The following is a 26,177-nucleotide window of genomic DNA, read 5'->3' as shown; positions in this document are numbered from 1 at the left end:
AAAGGCATTCATCATTGGGTTTGGTTTTGGGGAGACACAATTTGGTGTCTACAGATACATAAATGATAAATTCTCCAACAACAGACCACCAACTGAACATTTCATTACTAACTTTTTAGCAGTGGCTGTGAACTGCTTGATGAAATGTGTATCAAACAATCAATGCCATTTCAAATTTCTTTATTCTACGATGGACAAAGAAAAAATAAAAAATTTGAACTGGTGTCAGTTTGTATACGACTCACTGATCAAATGTCATGTTGATTGGAGAAAGCAGCAAGGAAAGGGATTCTACAAAGGCCCTCTTCAATTTCTGATGGTAAATTCTTAGATACAAAATGTTCATTTAAATTTTAATTAATGCTCATTTATTTTTTGTTAATGTTCTGTTCCTTTTTTTTTCTTGTAGTTGTTCTATTTTGATAGGGTTCAGAGGTTAGACAAAGGCCTCCAAGAACATTTCCTATCATATCTGCATGGAATAGAGACATGGTTCTTGAGAGGTTGAAGATTGAATTAGAATTGGGATTTGGGAGAGGAAAAATTCTACCAAGGATTGTTGCAGAAGTTGAAGAAAACCATCAGGTTATAAAATGATCAATTTTGTTAATATAAATGGTCATTTGTATCATCTTAAATGTTCACTTGCATAATTCTTAATATTCATTCATATAGGTTTTCATGGATGATTTTGTTTCCCTGGTAAATACAACTTGTTCAAACCTGTCAAAGCTTTCTTCAAAATTAGTGAAGGCAAAGGACATCTTCCCTGGAAATGACTTGGTGAAAAAAGTTGATGAAGTGTTAGGAAAGGTGGCAGCTAGGGAACCATCGATTCTAAGCCAAGATGAAGAATTCTTTGGCAGTGAGGATTTCCTAAATGCACTTGCACAAGCTGAGAAGGATCTGATGCAAGGGTCTGAAAAGCAAACAGCTGAGAAGCAAATGACTGAGAAGAAATTGAGCAAAAAGGGAAAGGAAAAAGAACAAGAATATGACATCAGAAAAGCTTTCAGCTTGGGGTTGACTCCACCTTCTCCAGCCATTGGTAAAATCTATCTCAAAGAGACTACTCTAATTTTTATATGAAAAATTCTCAATTTGTGGTCTAATTTTTAAATTTCTTTATTTTTAAAAACAGAAACAGAGCCCACCTCTTCAACACTTGGTAATATAATTGAACAACCAACAATTTCAACAAATGGTAATATGATCATTTATTCATAAATAATGTACATAAACTTAAATAGAAATGTTCATTTCTAATTTATGTGTAAATACTAATAACTTAGTGTATCTCCATAATGATGATTTATAATACAGCTGGAGAAATGGATTTGGGTAAAACTTCAGCAGCTTCAGAACAAATTATTAAAGGATTGCCTAGAACAGGTATAATGTTCAATTATAAAGAGTCAAATGTTCATTTACAAAGAAATAATATTCATATCTAATTCAATTTTTCTTAGATGCAGGATCTGGTTCAGTGGTTGATGCTGACCCTAGGTCAGATGTTGGTGAAAAAAGTGAAGATCCAAAAAGCACAATTGGAGGTGCAGAACAAAACAAGGAAGCTGTTTTTGAAAAAACAAAAAATGATGAAAAAGTGGAGGGGTAAAATCTTGAAGACATGTCTTACTATTAGGGTTATGTAATTAGAAAGGATAAATTATCTAGATAGAACAATTTAACTTATGTATCTATCGTTTTGTAACTTGAAACTGGAGTTTCATAAACTATGTTTGTGTGTACAATATTTTGTGGAATATGTAATATGAATGTGTGGTTTATGTTAAATCAATATCTTTCATTTTATGAATTGAAAATGCACACAAAGTGTTATATAAGAAGCTTATATTTTATAAATATGTACTGACATTGTTTGACATTTCAGTGAACACAAGAAGATTGTTGCTTCATCCTCAAAAGTCACAAAAGGTACATTTATATTAAGTTAATGTTGAAAAATAATAATGAACATTTTCATATACCTAAATGTACATTTGTATTATGTAATATGATCAGGAATGATGAAAAGAAAAAGTCAATTGCAGAAAAGGAGAAAAAACTAGAAAGGAAAAGGTTGAAAGGTATAATTTCAATTTTTTTTATATACACTCAAATGTTCAATTATATTCCTTATAAAGTTCTTAATTTAACAATTTTTTATATTGAACAACAAGACCACAACGTGAAAAGCAAACAATTCCTCCTGCTTTCCGATCTCCTTACTTGGTCAAGTACAAGGATCTGTTTAAAGATGAGAAAGCCATGAACCAAATTGCAGTAGACTTTGCTCTTGGTGGAAAAGATGAAAGGTAATTACTTATTCTAATTAAACTTAAGGTTAAATATATTTTATAAAAATATGTTCACATTCATATTATTAAATGTTCATAATGCAGTTCACTCTTATACTATGATGGCTTGAATCTCATCAATAGAAAAGAAATGAAAACTCTTGGAGATGATGTTGAAGTGACAAATAATGTCATAGATGGATGGGCAAGGTTTCTTAATCATAAAAAGCCGAGAAGCAAGATTTATTTCTCAACAATGCTTCATGTTAGTCTTTCTTCTATTTTTATATTATTGATTCTATTATCCTATGATAAATCATTGCTAAAAATACATTAATCTTATATATGTTTGTTTCTATTTCAATAGCAAATCATGTGCACAAATAGAGTTTGTCGAGAAGGATCATCAATGAAGACAAGAATTAAGGCCTTCATAGAAAGAATTGACAATGAGCTGAAGGGGAATAAAATTGACAGCATTGTTGGATATAAACAGGTTTTAATTCTTATTTAATATAAATGTTCAATTACATTCAGTATATTATCCAATAACATTATATAATTTGTTCAGGTGTTCTTCCCAGTATCAACTTCTCAACATTTTTTTTCTATTGTGCGTCAATCATATAGAAGACAAAATTCATATAATTGACAATAGAAAACTACCACAACATGTATCAATCCAAGCAAAATATGAAGATCAACCAAAAATGCTGGTGAGATAATATGTTCATTTATACTTGGCTAAATGATCAATTATATTTTATTAATTGTTCATGTCTTCATCACATTACCAACTTCTAAACAATTTTTACTCTTGCTTTGATCAGTTAAAAGGTTTGGCAGAGTACATGAAACACCTTGGATATGAAGATGCAAATAGAATTGAAGACTACACAGTTGTTTTGGAAAAGATGAAATGGCGTAGCAACGATAACTATACAAACTGTGGAGTTTGCATAATGAAGCATATGGAAACCTTCACTGCTGATCCTAATGAGAGCTGGATTTGTGATTTAAAACCAAACAATGTAAGAGTTATAAATGTTCAATTATTTAAGATATAATGTTCATTTATGAAACAGTAAAGATTGTTTAATTAAAATTTGACAATTCATTTTGTTCAACAGGTGGACCAAATTAGGAAGCTAAGGCTTCAATACACAGCAGAACTGATGTTATTTGAGGAAAACACTGAATCAAGAGCAAATAGAAGGAAAGCAAGAAAGTTTGCAACTAATTAGTTTTAAATGTTCATTTACAACTACATATATGTTCATATCTTATATATAGACTCTATTGTTTTTAAGAAATAGACTTATAGATTTTATTTTTAAAAATGGTATTGTAATTGATATTTTATTTTAATCTTTGAATGAATATTTTTATAAGTTTTATAAATTTGATGTTGGTTCTTACTTTTGTTCATATACAAGTGGCTAAATAATCATTGATAAATATAGAATTTTAAAACATATAAAATTCTAATGACTAAATAATCATTGAAAAATGTAGAATTTTAAAAACATATAAAATTCTAACACAAAGTTCAAATATACTAAAAATAGTACTATATAAAATATAATACTTGTGTCTTTTACATAATAGATTGAAACTTCAAAATTACAATATAGTTCTTAAATCAACATTACAAAAAAGTCTAATGTTTATAATGTTCTGAAATACTAACCTATTTATCTTTATTAACCAAACGTTTAGCTACACTTGTATCAAAAAAGGCTAACAACCTGTCATACCTAGAAGAAATCTTTCCAGAACCTAATTGAACATTTCTTGATTGAACATTTTGGACACGAGCACCTTGATCATTTCTTTGAACTGTGGGAGGAATAACTTGAACATTCTGAACACAATATCCTTGATCATTTTATTCAACTGTAGGAGAAATAACTTGACCATTTGTTGATTGAACATTTCTGGAGTTAGATATGATCATTTCAGGATTGGTATTTGAACAATTCTGAGTAGGATTTTGAACATTCCTGGGAACTGTAGGTTGAATAACAGCATGAGATTTTGTTGACGCAGTAGGTTGATTATAAGTTTTAACACAAGAAGCACCTTTATTTGCACCAACATTAGAACGAGCTTGAACAACAGAAACACCTTCAGCAAGATTAAAATCCTTCGCCTGTAAAAAATTAAATTGATCATTAATAAACCAGTATATGATCAGTTACAAACACTTATATAAAAAAATAAGAAAAAAAAAAACCTTAGCAATAGATGAAATATCAACATCAATAGATATGCTGGATGGAATAGGGCTTTCACCAGTAGCCTACAAAAAAACCAAAAAAAAAAATAAAAGATTAAAAAAAATTATCATATAGATCATAAATGCAAAAAATTAAAATAAATTTATAATCAATAACAAACAACATACCTGATCAAAATCATTAGAAATACTCTGATCTGATTCCTTAGAACTAGAAGGAATTTCTTCTACAACAACTGAATTAAAGCCAACCTATATTTTTAAATTATAAAAATCAATAATAATAAAATATAAATCTACTTTTTTTTTTTTTTTTTTTGCACATTTGAATTTACCTGAGATTGTTTATTGCTCAAAACAATCAATTCAGTGGGATTAGTAATAGAATTAGCATAAGTAACAGGACAACCATTCTCATCAAGTTCTTATTAAAAAAAAAACATAAATGATCATTTACGAAAACATGAATGATCAATTTAAAAATATTAAATGATCATATACCTGTACAACTGCTTGCCCTATACCCCTTTTGTAAGGAGTGTACAGAGACTTTTTCCTCTTGAAATTACCCTTTGCCTTGTTACACTGCTTCTCCAAGGTACTCTTAGGCCTTACATTCCTCTCACCTTTAGGCCTAGCTTTTGGAGGATTCTTGATCTCAAGATCAACAATTTCAACCTCTTTAACAGGTTCACTAAAGTCAATTACACCTGATACGCTCTCAACCTTTTCTTTTAACAAATTGAAATAACACTCAACCTCTGCCCTTGCATTCAAAGAATTCTGACAACTTGTTATCAACTTCACAAACTTTTTGATTGTTTGTGACCTCCAAACACTAGTAGCCACAACATTTGTCCTCAAAGTAGGTTCTTCAATACCATGACTACACATGGCAGCCTTTGTCCATCGTTTCATTATATACTCTTCTGGAATATTACGCACACAATGCAAATGATATACTCGAAGAGAATGAGAACAAAGTAAACCAGTCTCACTAAAGTACATGCATGTGCAACAAATTGCATGTGTTTCCTTATTAAAAACAACTTCATGCTTAATTATATCCTTCCCAGGCCTCCAAAGAAGATATGAATATTCTGGAAAACGCAAACCATTATCAACATGATCATAAGTTGTCCCCCTAATGAACTCCTCTTCAAAAAGCACATAAGCTTGAATAGTGTACAATGATCTTGCATGAACTAATATACCAATATTAGCAAAAGCTAGGTGCCTATTACCCCTCAGAGTATTGTAATCTCTTGCACCTTCCTTACTTCTCCACTCAGAAATGACATCAAGAAAAACATGATAAAAATCACATAAACCTTGAGTCTTATTAAGATGTTATGAAACTGACTTATTAGTAGTTTCACTACGTTGAGAGGACAATATACCACCAGACCAATACTTCTTAGAATAAGCAGGACACCACATTTCCTTTATTTTATACAAATCACATAACCAATCATCATTTTCACATTTGTATTTATCACACATCCTGTATAACAGAAATGATCATATATTAATTGAAAAATGAACAAAATATAAATTAAAATATGTACATTTGTATAAAGAATAATGATCATAAACAATATGGACACTAATAATATTATGATAACATACATAACAAAGTAAATTGTATGATCATATGTAAAACACTAAATGTTCATATATATATCACATAATAATCAAATATATCACATAATAAAAATAAAAAATAAATACAAAAAAGAATAATTTACCTTTTCCAGAATTATTCAAATTCAGCAGGAGTTTCACAATACTTCAAAAGATATCCAAACAAATCTGTAAAGCCTTCCAAAGCTCTCAATGCTCCAATGTGTTTCTTAGAATTTTGTTCAAGATGCCATACACATAAACGATGATGAACAGTTGAAGGAAAAATGTTTCTAATACCCGCTGCAATCGCTTGTGCTTGATCAGTCATAATTGTAATGGGACTTTTCCTCCCCATTGAGTACAAAAATGTATCAAACAACCAATCAAAAGACTCGGTGCGCTCATTAAGAATAAAACCCATACCAAACATGACATTGTTACCATGATGGTTCATCCCAACAAATGGAGCACATATCATTCCATATTTATTAGTTCTATAAGTTGTATCAAAAACCAACAAATCTCCAAAGTAATGATAATCTCTCATCATCCTACCATCACGCCAAAAAAAACTAACTAAAGCACCACTATCATCTTGTTCAAAATCATAATAAAAATCTGCCTCATCCACATGTCTCTTGGCAAAATATTTAATCAATTGGTTACTATCACATCCTTCAATTTGGGCAGCTTTTTCAGATGACAATGCATTATAAGCATCAGAAGCAGTAAAACAAAGATTAGGAGATCCCCCAACCTCCTTCTTTAGAACCCTCAAAGAATCAGTAACTTTGACTCCACTCAATTTCATTGTTGAAATGAAAAGAAGCTGCTCTTTATTCACATCTCTTTGAGACCTTATCAAATGCCTTTTTTCAGGAGGAATCATAGCATGATTCTGAACCATTTCATGTCTTGTACATGTATAGACCCCTAAACGATCAATATGAAACTGCACAAAAGCTAAACAACCAGTTCGATGATCCAACTTCTCATAAATCCTTTTATTCTTACACTTATTATCTTTGAATCCCTCATTACAACAAACAAAGCTTTTCATCAAAAAAGAATCATCTCTTCTTCTCTTACTCTTCCCAATTCGAATTCCAAAACCTTTCCTAAAAGCATATTCATTATACGCTTCGAAAGCTTCATCTTCAGATTTAAATTCTTTATCCTTTAATTCAGACTGTTCTGCTTCTAAATACATAATATCATCATTTTTTTCCACTGCACAATATACAATTATAAATGATCATACAGAGTTTCATGAATGAACATTAACAAATAAGTAAAATGTTCTATATCAAAACAGCACATGATCAATTGCAAAAAGAATTTCAGCACATAATATTATGAACAATATTTTTATTATTTACCACTACACATAATATCGATATAAAAATGTAAAAATAAATGATCAAAAATGACTTTAAGACTGAACATAAACACATTAGTAAGTATGAATAAGAAAACATAAACGATTAATTGAAAGTATAATCTACAAAATATACAACAAAAACACACAATTCTAAAACACATAGAAAACAACAAATGAAACAACAAATGAAGCAACAAAATGTTCATACAAAGTATAACAATCCAAAAACGTTCATCATAATGTAATCAAAGTAGTAAATTCAAAAATCGAAAGTGAATAATAATACATCAATTAAGTTCAAATTAACAGAGCATTATAACAGAACAAATTAGAGATAATTAAAAATTGCAAAATTATGATCACAATTACTCACATTGTTGCACAAACGAATCAACCAAACGAACTCCAGAAGGAAACACACGCTCGCAATCACGATCAAAATCAACGCAATCTCCAAATGCAGAATTCGCCATTGATGATCGGTAACAATTAACGAGTTCGTTCAAAAAATCAAATGAAGAAGATGAATTAACGAGAGAAAAATGTAGATCAAAAATGGAGGTTGATCAATTGAAGAGAGAGAAAAAATAGGGTTTAAAATCATATATATACATAGCTTGAATAATAAGAAACAAAGAAAAAAGGAAAAAAGAGGAAGAAAAGAAAAATAGAAAAAAAGAAAGAAAGAAAAAAAAAAAAAAGGAAAGAATCGCAAAAGGAAAGAAGCTGCACATGAGAACTCAATACCAGCTACAAAACGACGTAGCATAGGGGGGGTGTAGGGAACACACCCTACACTAGGGTGTAGGGTAAAATTTTCAGATTAAATGGAAAAGCTGAAAAAGTGGGCCCATTAACGTTTTTTTGGACGGAAAACGTTAATGGGTAGTGCTACCTAAACTTATCTTAACTTCTGGGTAGTTCTTAACACATAAAAAAAAAAAAAGTAATTGTTCACAAATGACCCTATTTTTAGGGTAGTTCTAGACAAAGCGAGTAAAATAAAGTGTAGTAAGTATGAGAATATGAGAGTTTGGGTGGAAGAAAATTCTTCATAGTGCAAACTAGGTTAAATCCCGTGCAATGCTTGAATGTTGAATAATTATAATAAAAAATAAAATTATTTAAAAAAATGAATTAGATTAATTCGGTATTAAAACACATTAAATATATATTAAAACAATAAAAACATGCTAGAAAAAATCTTTACATATGTAATAGTAATTATGTGCAAGTTGATATTTTAGGAGGTTTACTTTAGATTTTATATAACTTAAAAGTCATAATATAATCTAAATGTAACTTTATTTTTATATAACAATGATTTTTATAGAAAGTAATTTTGGCGGGAATTTTTTTAATGATACATTGCCTAGTGTCCTTTTAGATCGCTTTTAGTAGTATGTAATTGATTGATTGATTGATTGATGATTATCGATGGTATTCCTCTTTGGGACTATGTTTCATTAAAAAAAAAAAAAAAAAAAAAAAAAAAAAAGGGAATTAGAAGGACTATAAACATATAATAAAGCTCTTAAAATACTTCGACCATGGGACTGAAAATCAGATTCAATAAAATATACACTCTTATTACAGTTTCATAATGAAAGTATAAAACTATAACTATCAACTAATAAAAACCTACTAAAAATGAAAATCAAATGCTTAAATTCAACTCTCACAAACAAGGTATTTATCACCATGGAGTCAAAGTCAAAACGCCTTCAAAATGATCTTCAAAGTCCTTAAATTCAGAACTTGGACAACGCTTGGGAAGCCAAATAGTTTGCACAAATTGCTGAAGCGTAAACCAGAAACAAACTTGGTTCCTTACACTCGGAATCAGCAAAACAATAGTATACCTGTGAACCAGTTACATATACTGTTAAGTGTGATCTGCATGCTTGCTCCCGCAGTCTCACTATCATAGCGATCAATTTTATAGAGCTCTTTAAGTTAATACTCAACGCGAATTTCTTCTTTCCACACTAACAGAGCAACCATCCTCAGTAAACACTGCTGCCAGACTTTAGGTTGCTACAAGAAATTAGGGAAACATGATATCACAGCTTTTAGAGTTATTTCCATTTAAGTGTAATAGTAAAAGATGCAAGTACATAATTACCAGTTAGCGACCTCCACAACATAAAGAAGTTCTCATGGCAATAGGCAACTGTCCGGACTTTTTAGAAGCAACTGAAAACGTGGAAGCATACATCTTGTAAACAAATTCCCCCAACATGAGCCTAATGTTTGGAGTTATCTAGCAATCCCATAACCTTCATTAGAAATGCATATTCATAAGCCTTTTCCTCAGATTGCCCAAAGCGGCCTCCTTCGCTAAAATGTCCTCCATGCATTTCTGTCTTCAAGATAACAGCACGAGAGCAGCTTGTACATGTTTCTTCTCGTACTTTAGCCACCCATTTTGCAGCTTCCCATACTCCAACCCTGATATTAACACAATCACACGTGAATCAGTACTCCAAAGTCACTGGTCATGTCTTTGTCACGTGCTCATGTTAAAAATTACTAAGCACCCTGTGATCCTCTTTATTTCCATTTTCTGGGATATAGATTGATGAATTGGGAGGGAGAAATTCTCGATATAATGGAGACAATAAAGCTTACCTTGAGTCATTGAACGCTGCAGTGACAAGCATTGAAGGATAGCAAAGTCCCTTATTTATATTGTCATAAGGAGAATATTCCATAATTCTCTCGAATTGGGATTCTATTTTAGGGTTTCCAAATTCATCATAATCCAATATGGTTAGAGGCAAGCTGTCATCCATCAATGTGTTGCATACATCTAGGAAAGGAACCTGATATGCAAATAATTTGATCAATATTGGATGAACAAATACTAGATTTATATGCTTGTCAAAAAGCTTTGATGCAATGTAGTCCGTCTACATCTAGCAGAATAAATTCAAACAAGCCAAAGATTGCAACAGACTGATCAACACCAATCTTCCACAGGGGAAGAAAAATAATGAATGAAATAGATAAAGCATATGAAAGTAATAGGTAAACAAGATAACTAGAATGTTGCCATCAGCCATTAACACAGCAAAAATCACATACTGTTTCTTCCATTGCTATTTTTAAAAGGAGCACAGCTACGAGCTACCTCTATCCTTAGGGCTTACACGATCAGCCTACATAATCACTGGAGTTCTGGACCCTTCATAACCCATTGCGATAAACAAAACAAATGAACCCAAAAGATGAATCTTTGATGTATCCAGATGTCTTAGCTCTTTTAGCTCACCCTATATCCTTCTTACAATTATTTGGACCAAATCAACATGAGGTAAATAAAAAATTCAAACGATCCTCCAATTCATAATAGTACCTCTTTTGTTTTAGTCCTAATCAATTATTTTTTGTGTGATCAAAGTAAAAAGTTTGACCATACATTGTGATTTGTATGCATGAAAAAAATCATGTGGGATCTTGTTCAATTCATTTTAATGTGTATTTTCATAATATCAACTATTTATAATTTTAGCTAATATGCAGTTATAGATATTAACAGCCCAATATTTACATTGGAGACCACACAAAGTGCAAGTGAGTAGAAAAATAGATGTAGTACAAATCACCCACACTTTTTGAGATAGACCTTTGACATTTTATTTCTCTAAAAATACACTGACAATAACCATAAAGACTGTACTACTTATGTTAGATTTGCATCAAAAAATTATTCCATAATCTCGTCTTTTAAAATAACTTATCACAAATGTTGAGACAATACAATGGTCAAAGTTCTACCCTGGAAAACACAGCTACCTTAATCCATTAAACCCCCTAATTCCCAATCAGAGGAGCCAGTATTTTGATTCATCAACTGCAAGACTACAGCAAGAGGGACATTTTGTGTTGCAACTACAATACTACTTAATTAAAATAAAATCATACTACTACTTTCACCATAGTTATAGTTTTTATTACAAATTATTTGAAGATGCTCCACTAGTTTGCACTGGCTAAAGCTTAAAGCTAGGTGAATCTAGACCTCTCTAAAAGTTCATCCACAACCAGATACATGCTGGCTGTAATTATTAACTTCACAAGGAGCTTCTTCTGGGTAATTATAAACACATCTGACAAAACAGAGGAAACACAACCTCACCAGGAATGACGAAGAAATGATATCAGTTACCTTTAAAATCACAGCAAAAAAGAGCTCAGGATGAAAATTGATAGCAGCACCCACAAGCAGAGACCCAGCACTAGTTGCAATGGCAGCAAGCCTACCTTTTGTAGCATAGCCCTCATTGACTAGATACTTACCACATGAGACAAGATCGTATATAGAGTTTATCTTATTAACTCCACTTCCATATTGATGCCAGGATGGATCAGGACCACCTCCACCCCTGCTCATAAAAAAATATCTAGCCTTCAGTTCTAAACCAGTAAAAAAAAAGGGGGGAGGGGGTAACACTACCAAATAGAACGTAGAATATTTTCTGCGATAATTTAATTTGACATTTATGCCAAATCTACGAAATACGAGACACTAAACAATGTGCAATCCAGAGTAGCATGATCATATTAGAAAGTCACCCATGACCAACATTCCGAATGTAAAACAGTTTTAACACACAAGGATATTCAGGGTTCAATAAGAAGGAAGCCAAAGCACAGTGCTCCTTCTATCACAGCATAGAGGGTTGATGGTGATTTTGGGACCCTACTATAATATAAGTATATATCATTGAAGCTACCAATCAAGACTCATTTAGACTAGAATGACACCATACTCAGATAATAGTATAATAGTACACCTCAAGTACATGAACTAACCTCACATCAGCAAATGCCACTACCCATCCACGGTCAAGTAAGCTGAGGCGATCTGAGGACCAGCTTTTATCTAAGACTTCACCGTATGCACCATATGCTTCAAGGATGCCAGGAGACTGTCCCTTGTGATGCATATCTTTTGAGTATACTATGGTTAAAGGAATCTTGGTACCATCATGGGAAATGACCTCATGTATTTCGGAAGCATAATTCACCGAAAGTTCGTTCCAGCTCTGTGATTTTTCTACCTCTTGTCGCTTGCACTTATCATTTCTAATGTTTGATAGTGGTTCACCATCAATACCAAATTTTGATGAGTCAGCAAGTGCACTTTCAGTAGCACACGACACCTCTTCTTGGTGAACAACATTAAAGCTACGCCTAGATAAGTCATATTCAACTATTAAATCAGGCATCTGCAAGTAAATGGAGAAGCATAATGTATTAAACAAACTGCATTGGAAATAAATGGAGAAGCACTGAAGCAAACCACTTTATTAGTTTTATGAGCATTGGAAAGTGAAGCCATTACAAATTTATTCATAAGTAGTCATATGGATTGCGCACTCGATAGTGAAGAGTGAATACTACATGTTTTTCCAGAAATTTATATTTTAAAGCTAGTAGTATCATATGCATGGACATACCAAAGACATTTCAAGCCCTCATAATCAGCAGAGATCAATTGCATCATGGAATGATCTCAATTAAATTTTAAAAGGAAGATATGTACTTTAACACCAAACTAACGTAAAAAAAGAAAATATATTAAACAAGTCAATAATGCAAGACCCTCCTTTTTATGAGGTTAATCAGAGGCTATACCACAGGAGAGGAAAGAAGCACGCGGTATACTGAGGCCATGTAGTCATGGTTTGATCCAGGGGCCATTGTGCACAGCTCAGAGGGTACAGGGAAAGTCCAAGGATTCAAATCTTCAATCTCCACGATGCACTGAGGAAAACCCATACTGTAAATATTAATATAAGATTAATGTATGGAATATGGATAAGAATGTTAATTTGAAAGAAATGTATACTCTGATATGAGAATCAAAGGTGTGGTCATAAATGAACACATAACATATACATTGTATATATACACTCCGTGATACATGATAAATGCCTTGTGTATCAACACGACTAAGCCCAAATGAGTGCTGAGGAGTGACATGACAAGAGGTTAACTAAAAAGAGGTGTGAAACAGTATAGTCATTAATTCATTATAGTGCATCATAAGATGCCAATTTCACAATAAAAAAAGAAATAAGTGATGTTAACCAAAGAAAAGAATTCATATTAAAAATATGGAGTATTGGAGTTTAGTCAAAAGATCCAGTGCTAAAAATTACACACTTTAAGGAAAGAGCATACAAAATACTCTAGCCAAGGTTTTGCAAATAATATACAAAACTAGGTCAGAATATCGACTGAGATCCTTATCAGAGCCTAGAAATGAACAAACATATATATGAAGGGGGGATAATATTAATGGCCAATTCACTGACTGACAATTTAATGAATTAATCTAAGCTCATTCTCTATCATCTCTATAAATAAATTATAGATTAATTAGTCTCTAAACTATATTATTGTTGATTTCTAGTCAAACAGAGCATGGAATTGCATAGAGAAGTATTGCTTGAGTCCTCAATCCTATCTCCCAATACCATACTGGAAGGTCAAAGCCTAACCTAATGCCCCCTTTCACCCTTACCATTATGATTTACCACCCTGAATGAACATGGTTCTAAGTACAAACAAAGATGAAGCAATTGAGGGGTCAAGGTAAACCAAGGTTCTCCTCAAGCTTCTTACCACACCTACCAGGATTTTTGACCAATGTAAAATTGTTAAAGAATTTGTTCTTTATTACATTATACTATAAAATTGTCTTCCATAAAAGAGTCAAGAGACTACAAACGAGATAGTAGAGAGAAAATGATGACATTATGTGAAACTGTTGAGGACTTCAAGTACTTAAATTTGGTCAATGGATATGATTTTACTAATCCACCGATTTACAATACTATTTCAGCTAAATTACATTCAAATGTTAATGGAAGGAAAATCAAATTTACAATCTAGGACATGATATGCAATATTTGAAAATGCCTTTGGCCCCAAGAAGCTAATTTATAAATTTATCCCAAATTGCAAATAAGTGATTTGGTTGCGCATGCATGTTTGGCATATTTAGTACCTTGCTGTTGACATCAATAGGCAGATTAACAGAACAAATCATAGAAGAGCCCTCCTTGTCATAATAAAGGACCAAATTCTTATCAAAAATGTCCATATCCTGCAAGCTGGTTCCCTTTTTGGGCAGTACAATATTCTGAAAAGAAAGGCAAATCAATCACTATATAGGGAAATATATACTGAAAAGAAAGGGCAATATATTCTGAAAATTTTGGATCCTGCAACCTATATTGTAATTTTTTATTTTTTTTATTTTTTTTTTTTTTTTTTTTGCAATATAGGTTTTGTTTAATAATAATAATCTATCATAAACAATATGTTGCATAGAAGATTCCTCTGCGCCTTTCTGATTTCAGTAACAAACTAACATCCATTTTTCATATCCTGGTTACTTATAGTTATAGGTCAGTGGGACAAGCAATTTTATAGGACTATTGACTATATACATTTCAAGGAAATAAGCCAGGCTTTCTTTGAAAAAGAAAGCTTTGATAGTGTAAGGCTAGGGAATGACCTGCCAATCAGCAGAATTTATATCTTCAACTCTGCAGATACCAAGGTAAAAGTTTCCACAATGTAGCTTCTCAACCTCTGCTGAAGGATGATTTGTAAGAACATAGAAAAAACCATGGTGATGTTCCAAAAAATACTGCACACCATGGACACGTTTATGTACTCTGTGGAGACTATCAAATGGATTTGCTGCATCAATGACATAGACCTTTAAAACAGAAGATGTTCCAAATTAGGGTGCAAAATAGAATTCAAACATCAGAAAAGAAACGAGCATACATGGATTCAATCACACCTCTGAAGAAGACCTTGAGTTAGAGTTTATTGTAACAAACTTGCCATCCTTTGTACAAGTAATATCCACACAAAACCTAGAATCTCTCTCTGTAAATACTATTTTTTCTTCATTTGACCCCAATTCTGTACAAAATACCCTGGAAAATGAGGGTGTAAACATTCCAGCAATCCAGAACTCGACAAATTCAAAAAAGAATGGGAGGAACTTACCTGTATGGTCTCTGGTTATCATCAGCGACGGTATAGAACAGAGCAGATCCGTCTTGAGCCCATGCCAGGCTAACAACTGCATCAGCTTTAGCACTTGAGATGATATGACCAGATCTCAAGTCTTTGACCTGAAGGGTGAATTGCTCAGAGCCATTTTTATCAAGAGTATATGCCAGAAAATTGTGGTCAGGTGAGACCCGACAAGCACCCACATGAACATAACCTGAAGAATGAAAATCAACTAGTATTTTAATGCAACACAGAACCACTTAAAGTTAATGACACCATAGATGAGAGAAAAAATCCAGCACAGGAAACATGACAAACAGAACAACAACAGCAACAGGAAAAAAAAAAAGGAAACCGCCAAATCAACATGAGCCATGGCATACAGCAAAAATTACATTATTGTTAAAAAAAATAAAAAAAATAAAAAAAAATAAATAGCAGTCCTAATTTGAAAAATGTGTTTTGCTATTGCCATGCAGAAGCAACAAACACATGCACTTCTTCCTACTAGGAATATTTTATTTGTAATTCAATCATGGTAGAAAGCTACCCAACTTTCAAGGTTTCTGCTAGAAACTTGACAATTGGAAATGAGATATCCCACTTGGGAAGGTTTATACAGAAGTGAGCCAGAGGCGAATAAGTGATTGCCTGCAGAGAGCCATGAGGCGCTTAATAGATCATGCTCAAGAGGAGCACCTCACTGAGTCACTGGTTCAGATTATTGAATGTGGAAGTCAATAATATTAGAAATATTTTTTGATAAAAGTTTAGAAAATGTAATTTTGTCTAACATAAACATCCTGGTGTCAGGTTTATAAGCAATATTTGCAATTTGACACTATTCATTTCACACACTCTCCTTTGACCAACTTTTGCGATTTATACTTTAGGAAAAACATAGTCATATGGGATCTTGTTAGATCAATCATAGTTTAATCATAGTTTATACATCATAATATTAACCTTTTATAACTGTTACCGATATGTAATTATAAATTAAAATGTGCATTGGCAAGTGTGAAACTCCCAACTTTGCAATTTAAAAATAATGGAGGAAGTAAACCATTGAAAACTAGTTTATACTCCGCTAAAGACATGTGCTTCAATGAAGTATACCAATGAATAATTAGGTGTTGTTTTGTTGGCTAAATATTTTGTGGGCATTCAAAATTCCCATGAATTTCATTTTCAACCATGGGAATTTACTTCCTCCATTCTTAACCAAACAAATTTGTTGAATTCCCATGATGATGGAATTTATTTTTCACAAATTGAAATTTCATGGGAATTTGCACTTCCCTAATAAACCAAACAACACCTTAGTATACCATAAACTAGGTATCATCTTCATATGGTGACATTTATGAGCTTCAAAACTAATTATTAATAGAGTCACGTATCATTCTGCCCATCTTAACATAAATTATAAGGGCCTTTCCTAGCATCACTACTTCATTTCAAAAATTTTGCTTTCACTGTTATCTCCGTCACTTAGCAAGCACTCTAGCCCTGTCTGAACACCAATTACAATGACCTCAACAAGCATCAGACCCAATAAACTTAACTACAGTTCAACCTTTAGCATAATAAAATGATCACGACTTGTAATTTCATAATAATAAACATCTTCAATGCAGCTCTTCTTTTCATATGACACCAAGCTAACAAGTACTTCAAGTTCAATTTTATTCCACCTTTGTTTTTCATTTGTGTGAGTGTGAGTGTGTGTGTGCGCATTTAGGGTGGGGGGGTTATTTTTAATAGGTTTCTGTGCTTGAAACTAGATACGTAACAACTTACCATATTTTTCCGCAATCTCATTCCAATCAAGCAAAATCTCCTCCCTTTTAAATCCTTGTTTTATGCTACTAAATAAACTTCCTAGACCTGTAGATTCTTCTCCATCCAGTCTTCTACACAAAATAGGGTATTCTTTCCCTTCTGGAATGTGTTGGTAGTAGAGCCTGGAAATAACAACACAATAATCAGACATTAAGGTATTGAAATAGATTTTCATTTGACCTTTATAAAGATACTTAACAGCTGCAAAATGTATCAACAATTTCAAGTGATGTCACGCTATCAGGTGAGAGGTAAAATAAAACTTCTTTGATTGCTCATACACTCTCAAGAACCTCTTCCCCTAGAAAAAATGTAACTAAAAATCACAATTATACTAATGAACTCCAATGGGCTACAGTGTAGTAAACAAATTTCACCTCTGATTCGTAAAGCCACACAAATCATGACAAGAAAATGCTCATTGTAGCAATAGAAGATGCAAATCAATATTTCAGGCGCCAATAGTGCTAGAAAGCTCATGATGGAATAGTTTGAAAGCTTCTTTCAGACAGGAGAATGTTTCAAGTAGGGAATTTAAACACACCTAGGGGGCCGAAACAAACACAAAACATTTTACATAGCACTTTATCGCAAGTTGAACTGTTAATATTTGCTACCTTATATTACATTGTCAATCGTAAATAACCTAGTTTGACCCTTATTTTTTCGCTATTAGACTCCATTCACTAGAATGTCTATATTAATCACTAGAATTTAAAGAAGTTGGTAACTTGAAATATTTAGAGAGTTAAAATTCTGTTAATAAGTGATAAATGGAAGGTATTGGATCGAAAATTTTTCCTATATAAAATAGCCATTAAATTGAACCGGAAAACAGAGAATTATAATACTGGTACAAATTATACAACCAATTTCCACACAGTTGAGACAGGGTACAGGAAAGAGGAAAAATGCTTCCATGCTTGGGATTGAGCAAGCTGCCCAAAATTCCGCTTACAAAGTTACATAAATGTAAAACCACTAAGTCTATTAGCATCACGAAGAACTATCCATTGCCATTACCTATGGTATCGCTGCCCAATCTAAGCTATAGCTTTATCATTTCTCATACCAAGACTAACACTTTGTTTGGATTGAAGGACATGGAGGGAAAGGAAGAGAAGGGAAATGGAGGGATAGATTATCTTTCATTTGGATAACAAATGAGGAAGGAAGGGAATTGGAGGGGAGAGAAATGGAGGGATTAAATTGTAAGAATTTGATCTCTCCAACAATGGAGAGATTTGGAAGGAAAACTCATCTTTCTTCCCTCCCCTCCCCGTCTCTTCTTTTCCATTTCTTTATCCAAACACACCGTAAGTCTCCAATTTGAAAGTAGACGGGCTCGAAATACAAGGGAAGAAAACTTTCAATCAAACATTCGAAGATGACATACTCAATCATTAGAACTTGATCATATGGTTAAATGCACAATGTTGCCGCATTGAACAAGTTGCCTCTAACAAAGCTACTCATAACTACATATGCAATCACTTGTATCAAGTTATCCCACTTCCCTCCTAAATCGACCTGCAATTATACCCGAAACGAATGCCGAACTATTAAATGCGGGCCTGGGCCGAACCCGCAAACCAAGAGAGAGAGTTCACTTCACAAGTCTAAGGAGGTTCCATCCCAAAATCATATGGCAATAGGAGGAGTAGCCCCTTAGCCTTATAAAGTGTTTAATTCTCTCTTCTTCAACCAATGTGGGACACTTACATGTGGTGACACTTAGAGAGGTTTATTCTTCAACACGAACCCATAATCAACAAAATGCAGAGAGTACAGTACCCATTATACCAAACCATAATCAAACCACATAGAAACAAACAAACAAAGCTTATGAACACAAATCAATACCAAATCATCAAAACGATCACCAAATACAAATTAACCAAAAGGGAATCTTCAAAAACAAGAAAATAGAAAAGGGTAATCGAGAAAACAACGAACCAAGGGCCCCAACGTTCAGGGGGAGTAGACATTTTGGCGGGAATCCGACTACCCATCTCAGAAAAAAGCTCCCTTTGTAAAACCCGAGTGTCAGCCATGAAAGCTTCAGCATAAGAGTTCTCTTGAGAGAGAAAATTGACGAAATCTGGGTCGTTGATGTTGGACATCCAATGGTAAGGATCGTCCCAAGAGCGGCCATGAACAGTGACTTTGAATGGGAGTTTCTTTGGAATTGTTGGATCAATTGAAGGGTAATTAAAATGGGGTTTGCGATTACAGAGAGTGGAGAAGAAGGTGATTGAAATGGCGGGAAGGAAGCGGAGAGAGATTGGGATGAATTTGGGTTTGAATAGGAGAGAGAGTGACATTTCAAGGTTGAAGGTTTAAGCAGATTTTAGTTTTGGGGTTTATGTCATTGCTAGCTGAGCTCTGCTGCTATAACTCCTATTGGTGCGAGTATGCGACTGTGAAAGTTTGATAGGACTCTTCTTTCTAGGGTCTTTAGGCATGGCTAACTTGAGCACGAAGCCTATATGACATATTGTTGTGGTTTCAGTTCAATTTGTAATTCCTTTGTAATATCTATATATTGCTTTTGGACTCATGTATTATGGGCTATTTTTATGGACTTGTTCAGTCTTATTTTTTTATCCATATTTAGTATAACTATTGTAGCTTCTCTTGGAAGGTTTAGAGGGGAAATCTTGTGGTAGCAAGTGCCTAAGCAAGCAGCTAATGAACTGAGCATATCATACGCACAAAAGCAGAGGGAAAGTGAGGGTTTGAACAAGAGCATCCAACTTTGGAGTTTTCTGGACAGATTCTAATAAGCTGACTGTTGTCGGAGTTTTCACCGTTGGATCGTGCTCAAATTTTGACAATTTACTCCTGACATCAAGGGCTTCACTTTTGACGGTTGGATCGTCATTTTGAGCTCTAGTTTGGTGATAATTGTCTTCGAACACAACTATTGTCTTTTAGAGTGAATTCTACTCTTTTGTTCTCTAATTTCGATCTCTTATTGTTTGTTGTTGTTGTTGGGCTGTTAAACCTTGTGTAGACTGATTTGGGTTTATGTTACCCTCAATTATTAATAAGAGAAGCTAGGGTGGACTCCTTAAACGATCCCGTGGTTTTTATCCTTCACATCGAAGGGGTTTTCCACGTATAATCTTTGTGTATTGATGATTGTTGTTTCTTCCAATTATTGTTGGTATTATTGTGAATTTGCTACTGCCCTATTGCAGTATTGCTGTCTTAGTTGTGTTACTTTGGTTGTGCGAGAATTTGGTTTCATTGGATTGGATTTGGGTTGATTGTCTTGTGTGTGACATACATAATGGGTGTCATAGTGACCCCCTTCCGATCCCTACACATATAGGTTTGCACGACTCGATTTATGGTAATTTTACACTTTTTTTTATAGTATATGGTACAATATATGGTAAAATACTAAAATCAAAGACATTTATTTTAGTACTTTGTAACTACTACTGAAACAGGTAATGTTTAAAAGATTGACGAATGTGCTTGTTAATTTGTGATCAAAGCAATTAACAATAACGAAGAACGGAAAAAACAAAACAAGACAAGGAGAATTTACCGTGGGAAACCCAAAAACCAGGAGAAAAACCCACCAATCAACTATGGAGTAACACTTAAAGGAATTACAATGTAGATTACAAGCTTTCAAAGACTATGAAAGCTCCCACCCAAACTCACCCTCTCAAACACTCAAACCCTAAGTGTTTTGGAAATTACATTGAGGCTCTCAATCTCTCTACATTTTTCCCCTCTCTATCTTAATACATGACGGCTATGAGCATATATACCCGAGCATAAATGAAACATCAATAGTTAATGATATGACGCGTGGTAGAAATCGGGCTACATATATACAACAGCTCTTTGCGCGGACGGGCAAAGTCTCTTGACTCCCATCAAAATATGCATTTTCGGCCCTTTTTGCGCGAACGCACACTTATATATTGCGTGGACGCGCAGATTTAGCATGCTTTGGCAGCACTTCGTAAAACGATCATAACTTTTTCGTTTTTTTCTCCAAAACGAGCTTATGAACAGTCGTTGAAAAGCTATTGAAACAAGTTATCACCTCCAACTTGAATCACCTCAAAATCATCTCATTCGAAGTCAGCCCTTTGCCACCCACCATTGCTTAACACCAGTCATTATGCCTTGAACCATTCTCCACACTTTGTCAAATCTAACAATGTTGACATTATTGATGAACACATGCCAAATTCTTATGAAATATTTTCTCAACTGAACTTTTTTTTAGTAGGATCTTGCTAATGAACGTCCCCATGAGCATTTAAAAATACTTTTTGAAGTAGTATTAATTTAAAAATGCATGTCAAAATCACGCGTTTGTCGGTGTAATTAATGTTAATTTAACTTAATATTTATACTTTTAGTTAATATTAATATCTTATCCAACACCTTTATCCTTTAAGGCGTTCGTTAGCTTTTACCTTTTTTAATGCTATTCTTTTTCCCCTAATTTTTTCCAACTAAGTTTCAAGACTAAATATAAGTATCTTTCAATAAAATTAATTAACTCCTCTCAAATCTCAATTGGTACTTGGGTTGTGCAACTATCAAACCAAGTGGTGCGGAAACCAGTTCCCTTGATCAAGCGTACAGCTGCTAAATTATTAACAAAGACGTGATAGATTAAGAGTCTGTTCATATTTACTTAATTCAGTTCAGTTCAGCTCCAATCAGTTCAGTTCAGTTTAATTTAGCTCAGCTCAGTTCAGTAAATGTGAACAGGCCCTAAGTTGCAATATCGTTAATTGGAAGCAAATTTAACTTAAAAGTTTCAGATTTTTATTTATTCCAAGACTATGACCACTTTGACATGCACATAATACATTGAGTAGATGAGTAAGATAATACAAACTAAAAGTACTAATTCGTATGATAAAGTTAGGATTAAGACCATCTAATTAAATAAATTAAATAAAATATTATTAGTACTTAAAAGTTAAACGACATAGAATTACATAGTAAACATATATATAGTTAATCTTCCAAAATGCCGGCTCTAACCTAAGCTTTACGAAGACAAGCTCCCCTATTTTGCTAATTACAATAGTTTTCCTTCTACCAAAATTGTGACCTAATATTAATTAAAAAAATATTGGTCTAAGTTTTTTTTTTTTTTTTTTTTTTGTTAATTCCCCTAAATTATGCAAACGAAAAATTAGCCATGTTTTATGGATGAAGGGATTTATTGTGAATGGGTCGTCTTCTTCGGACTCGCCGATAATCCATGGTGAATAACTCTGTTGGGTCATGAACTTGTTCCCATTCTCTCCATTTATCTCCTGTTATTTGCATCATATTTACATCTTTCTTTTGCAACTCACCTGAAAGTTAGGAAAATGACATATTTAATATATCATCAGATAACTTAATAGTTACATGATAGTATATGCTTCTAACTACAAAAAAACCGTACATCATTGCTAAGTACTACTCCATATACGAGTAATAATTTCTAGTTGCCATACTATATAATAAAGGAAAAAAGTCGTCTATACCCATTATATAACGTTTGAATACAAGTTTAAGTGGACACAAAATTAAAGTACATGTTGTTAGAGACTTAGAGAAAAAAAAAATAATTTAACGTTCAAAAACCGATATATTTATTTGCATGCGCATAAACACATTTGCGTAAAGCCTTGTGCCACTTTTTGAATGTAAAATATATAGTACATCAAAATTCTTTTATTTTATTTTATTGTAGCTAAATAAGTGAAAACTTCCATTAACTCGACAAAAAAGTTTTTGTTAATAATATGATATAGGTTGGCCTAATAAAATCAAGTTTTATCAAGCACTATATTAAAAGTCAAATTAATTTTTATACAAGCTAAGTATTGAATATTTGATGCATTGCATGAATAGCCAGAAAAGCAGGGGTAACTACCACCCTTTTGGGAGATTTTGAAACAGATGTGATGTCTTTTTGTAGGAGAAAAAATGGCTACATAGTACTTAATTAGTTTTTTTTTTTTTTTTTTGAAGGCTAGTACTTAATTAGTTAAGTACGAACAAGGTGGAAATATAACCACCTCAGATGACCTATTTAATTGCCTTTTCAACTTGGCTATCAGCATGCGGAAGATTTATATACAACTCTCTCACAACCCCTAAGATGTCAGCGCTTTTACAAAGTTTGATTACCAATAAAAGAAATTGAAACGATTCAAAAATAACACCATCAGTTGTAGTTTATATATATGTACGTAGTATAATATATAACGATCTCATTGGATATGTTTTGGTACATAAACATGATAAGCTAGCTTAGCTAAGCCTCTTCCACATTTTTTAAAAGATCCATGTGCCATTGTAGATTTGTAGTTTATATTGAGTACGTAGTCCATTTATATGCTACTCAATCTTATTAATCATCACTTTCATTAGTTCAAGAAAACGCATGATATGCATTCATATAACAAATTGAGTTTTAATATAATTTTCTTCATTGCTCATTTTCACTCTCTAGGTAAAATATAATACAAATTAAAGTACTAATGATAATTAACAAAGAAATATACTTGTATATATTATATGAATATACTCGTTAACTCGTATAAATTTTGCTACATTACCTTAATTCTTTTACAATATACTATATGACATTACATTTCAGACTACTTGACCAGAAAATTTTAAACAATTAAGTTAAAGTTTTGCAACAATAATTTCAATGTATTAAAGGGAAAAAAAAAAAAAAAATAATAAATAAATAAATAAATTCTTACGTACCTAGAATTTTTTTCTTTGCCTTCATATGAGACTCGACTTGTTTATTAGTCTTAGTAATAACCTGCTAATTGAAAATGAAACAAAGGTCATACACATGGCAAAAATTAACGCAAAGAAATAATCACATAAATATTCCATTGGAAATTTTACACCAAGAAGAAAAAAATGTCAAAGAAAAACTATCAAATACCGAGTTATTAATATTGATGGATAGATTATATTATTGATGTACATATATCAGCAAATTGTATATTATTCAAAATGCTCAAATAAATACTCCGCATTATCAAATGTATTGATAATTTGATATTCGTCCTAAGATACTTGTGACAAATTAATTTCATTCTAGGTACGTAGTAGAGTTATATTGATGTATAGATAGCCACAATGACTAACGAAGTAACATAGGCATACACCGTTGTATATATGTAAGTGACAATTAAATAGACGTACGTACACACTGAGTATATATATGCAATAATCTTTGTATGTACCTTGTCAACGGCGTTGAGCTTCCTAGGAAGTGAAGTGAAAGAAGGATGAACACCATCAAGTTGGAAAGAAGTACAAGGTTTGAGCAAAAGTGAGTAGAAAAGGCACAAAAAGATAATTATATTAAGAACAAGCTTCTTATTCATTTTAGCTAGCTTAGATAGTTGTTTATGTTTTGTTTAGGAAATGAGAATACATATTAAGGGGGTGTATGGTGTATATATATACAAAGAATACAAAAATCCATGAAATAGGGAATGTAGGAGAAGTTGGTTAGGTATTGCAAGGGGACAAGCCAAACACAAGAGAGACAAACACAAAACACAAAATGGAGAGAGTTCCAAAACAAATGTAAGTTTCAATATAACTCAAAGTTGTATTCAATTCATTCCTTTTTAGAAGTTATCATCAAACCATTTGGGTTGGTTTTGTCTTGCGTGCCCTTTGTCTTGTTTTGTGTTTAGAGCCCTTTGCATTTGCTTTCGTGGGGCGGTTGTTTTCCCTTCGTTCTTAGCTTGTTCAAATATGCTTTACATGTACTAAGTACGGATTAATATTTGTTTAAGTAATTGGTTAATATACGGGAAGGGTACCGTGTCTTGAGAAACCTGATCGAGACCTCGATTTAATCTTGACTACATTAAGGTCTTTTGTGGTTATATATAAGTCCCAAACAAGTGCAAAATATTTGTTATATAAGGGTGTATAGTGTATTATGTTCAACTACGGTTGCATCAAAGTAGATCTTAGTATTTTGAGTATGTCAAAATTTTAATGTTAATTACATATGTATATCAGTGTTTAACAAAGTAGTGGTGAATACTAATTTTCAGATTCCAAGACAGTGTTCTTTAACAAAATAAACAATAATTATTATTATCTGTATATATACATAGTAGAGTTACTAATAGATATACTTGTACATAATTGGAGCACTAACTTCACCTCAAATTTTGGAATTTATTAAGTGAGAACCATATGCTACTAGGTATAATGCATAAGTACTTTTATGTACAAGTTTTAGTAAATAGGATTAAGAAAGTGATAATTTAATTTTATGCATGGTTCATTTGTACGTTTACATTTTCAAAGTATTTACAACTTTATGAGATGATGAAGAGGATATAGTAATTAGCTAGTCCAGGATTATAAAATTAATTTCCTATTTCTACTTGTAATGGAATGTTAGATACCTCTATATATAAACAAATATAGTGTAATTCTGAGAAGTAGGGTATAAGGGTATTTGTCAAGATGTGAGAGATTTCTTCCTGTAAAAGATGACTTCTGCCTTGGATAACTACTAACAGTATAGTTTTACAAGTAACACGATGATATATATATTATTATGAATAAAATTGGAGAGGCTGCAAGATGGTGAGAAAATAAAGCTTTTTCTTATTTATATACTTCGTGTTCTATTGGAATCGGGAGGAAAGCTCTAACCACTTGAGTTATCCCTCACTCTCAGATAATGTTATGAGAA

General features: G+C 32.7%; 1 protein-coding gene across 1 annotated transcript; it reads right to left on the bottom strand.

Annotated features, from left to right (window-relative positions):
- Positions 1-9,122: 9,122 nt before the first annotated feature.
- On the bottom strand, positions 9,123-19,822 carry LOC145602386 (uncharacterized). Its single transcript, XM_081658580.1, has 12 exons — positions 19,397-19,822; positions 17,399-17,562; positions 15,587-15,809; positions 15,375-15,513; positions 15,081-15,287; positions 14,568-14,702; positions 13,190-13,318; positions 12,365-12,780; positions 11,718-11,934; positions 10,178-10,371; positions 9,672-9,997; positions 9,123-9,583 (listed from the first exon to the last, which is right to left on the bottom strand). The coding sequence occupies exons 1-11, from the start codon at positions 19,762-19,764 to the stop codon at positions 9,793-9,795; spliced, it is 2,397 nt and encodes a 798-aa protein (XP_081514706.1). The 5' UTR covers positions 19,765-19,822; the 3' UTR covers positions 9,123-9,583; positions 9,672-9,792.
- Between the last annotated feature and the right edge of the window lie 6,355 nt (positions 19,823-26,177).

This window comes from Chenopodium album, chromosome 21 (genome assembly GCF_948465745.1).
Source record: "Chenopodium album chromosome 21, dcCheAlbu1.1, whole genome shotgun sequence".
NCBI classification, from domain to species: Eukaryota; Viridiplantae; Streptophyta; class Magnoliopsida; order Caryophyllales; family Amaranthaceae; genus Chenopodium; species Chenopodium album.
The sequence above is the reverse complement of the archived record's forward strand: the minus strand, read 5'-3'. Positions and strand labels throughout refer to the sequence as shown.

Excerpts from the sequence above, each read along its gene's own strand:
- LOC145602386 (XM_081658580.1), bottom strand. The coding sequence starts at position 19,764 with ATGTCACTCTCTCTCCTATTCAAACCCAAATTCATCCCAATCTCTCTC. Across the intron at positions 17,563-19,396 it reads CCTGAACGTTGGGGCCCTTG|GCTCTACTACCAACACATTC; the intron begins GTTCGTTGTTTT and ends TGTTATTTCCAG. Across the intron at positions 11,935-12,364 it reads GTGGCATTTGCTGATGTGAG|GGGTGGAGGTGGTCCTGATC; the intron begins GTTAGTTCATGT and ends TTTTATGAGCAG.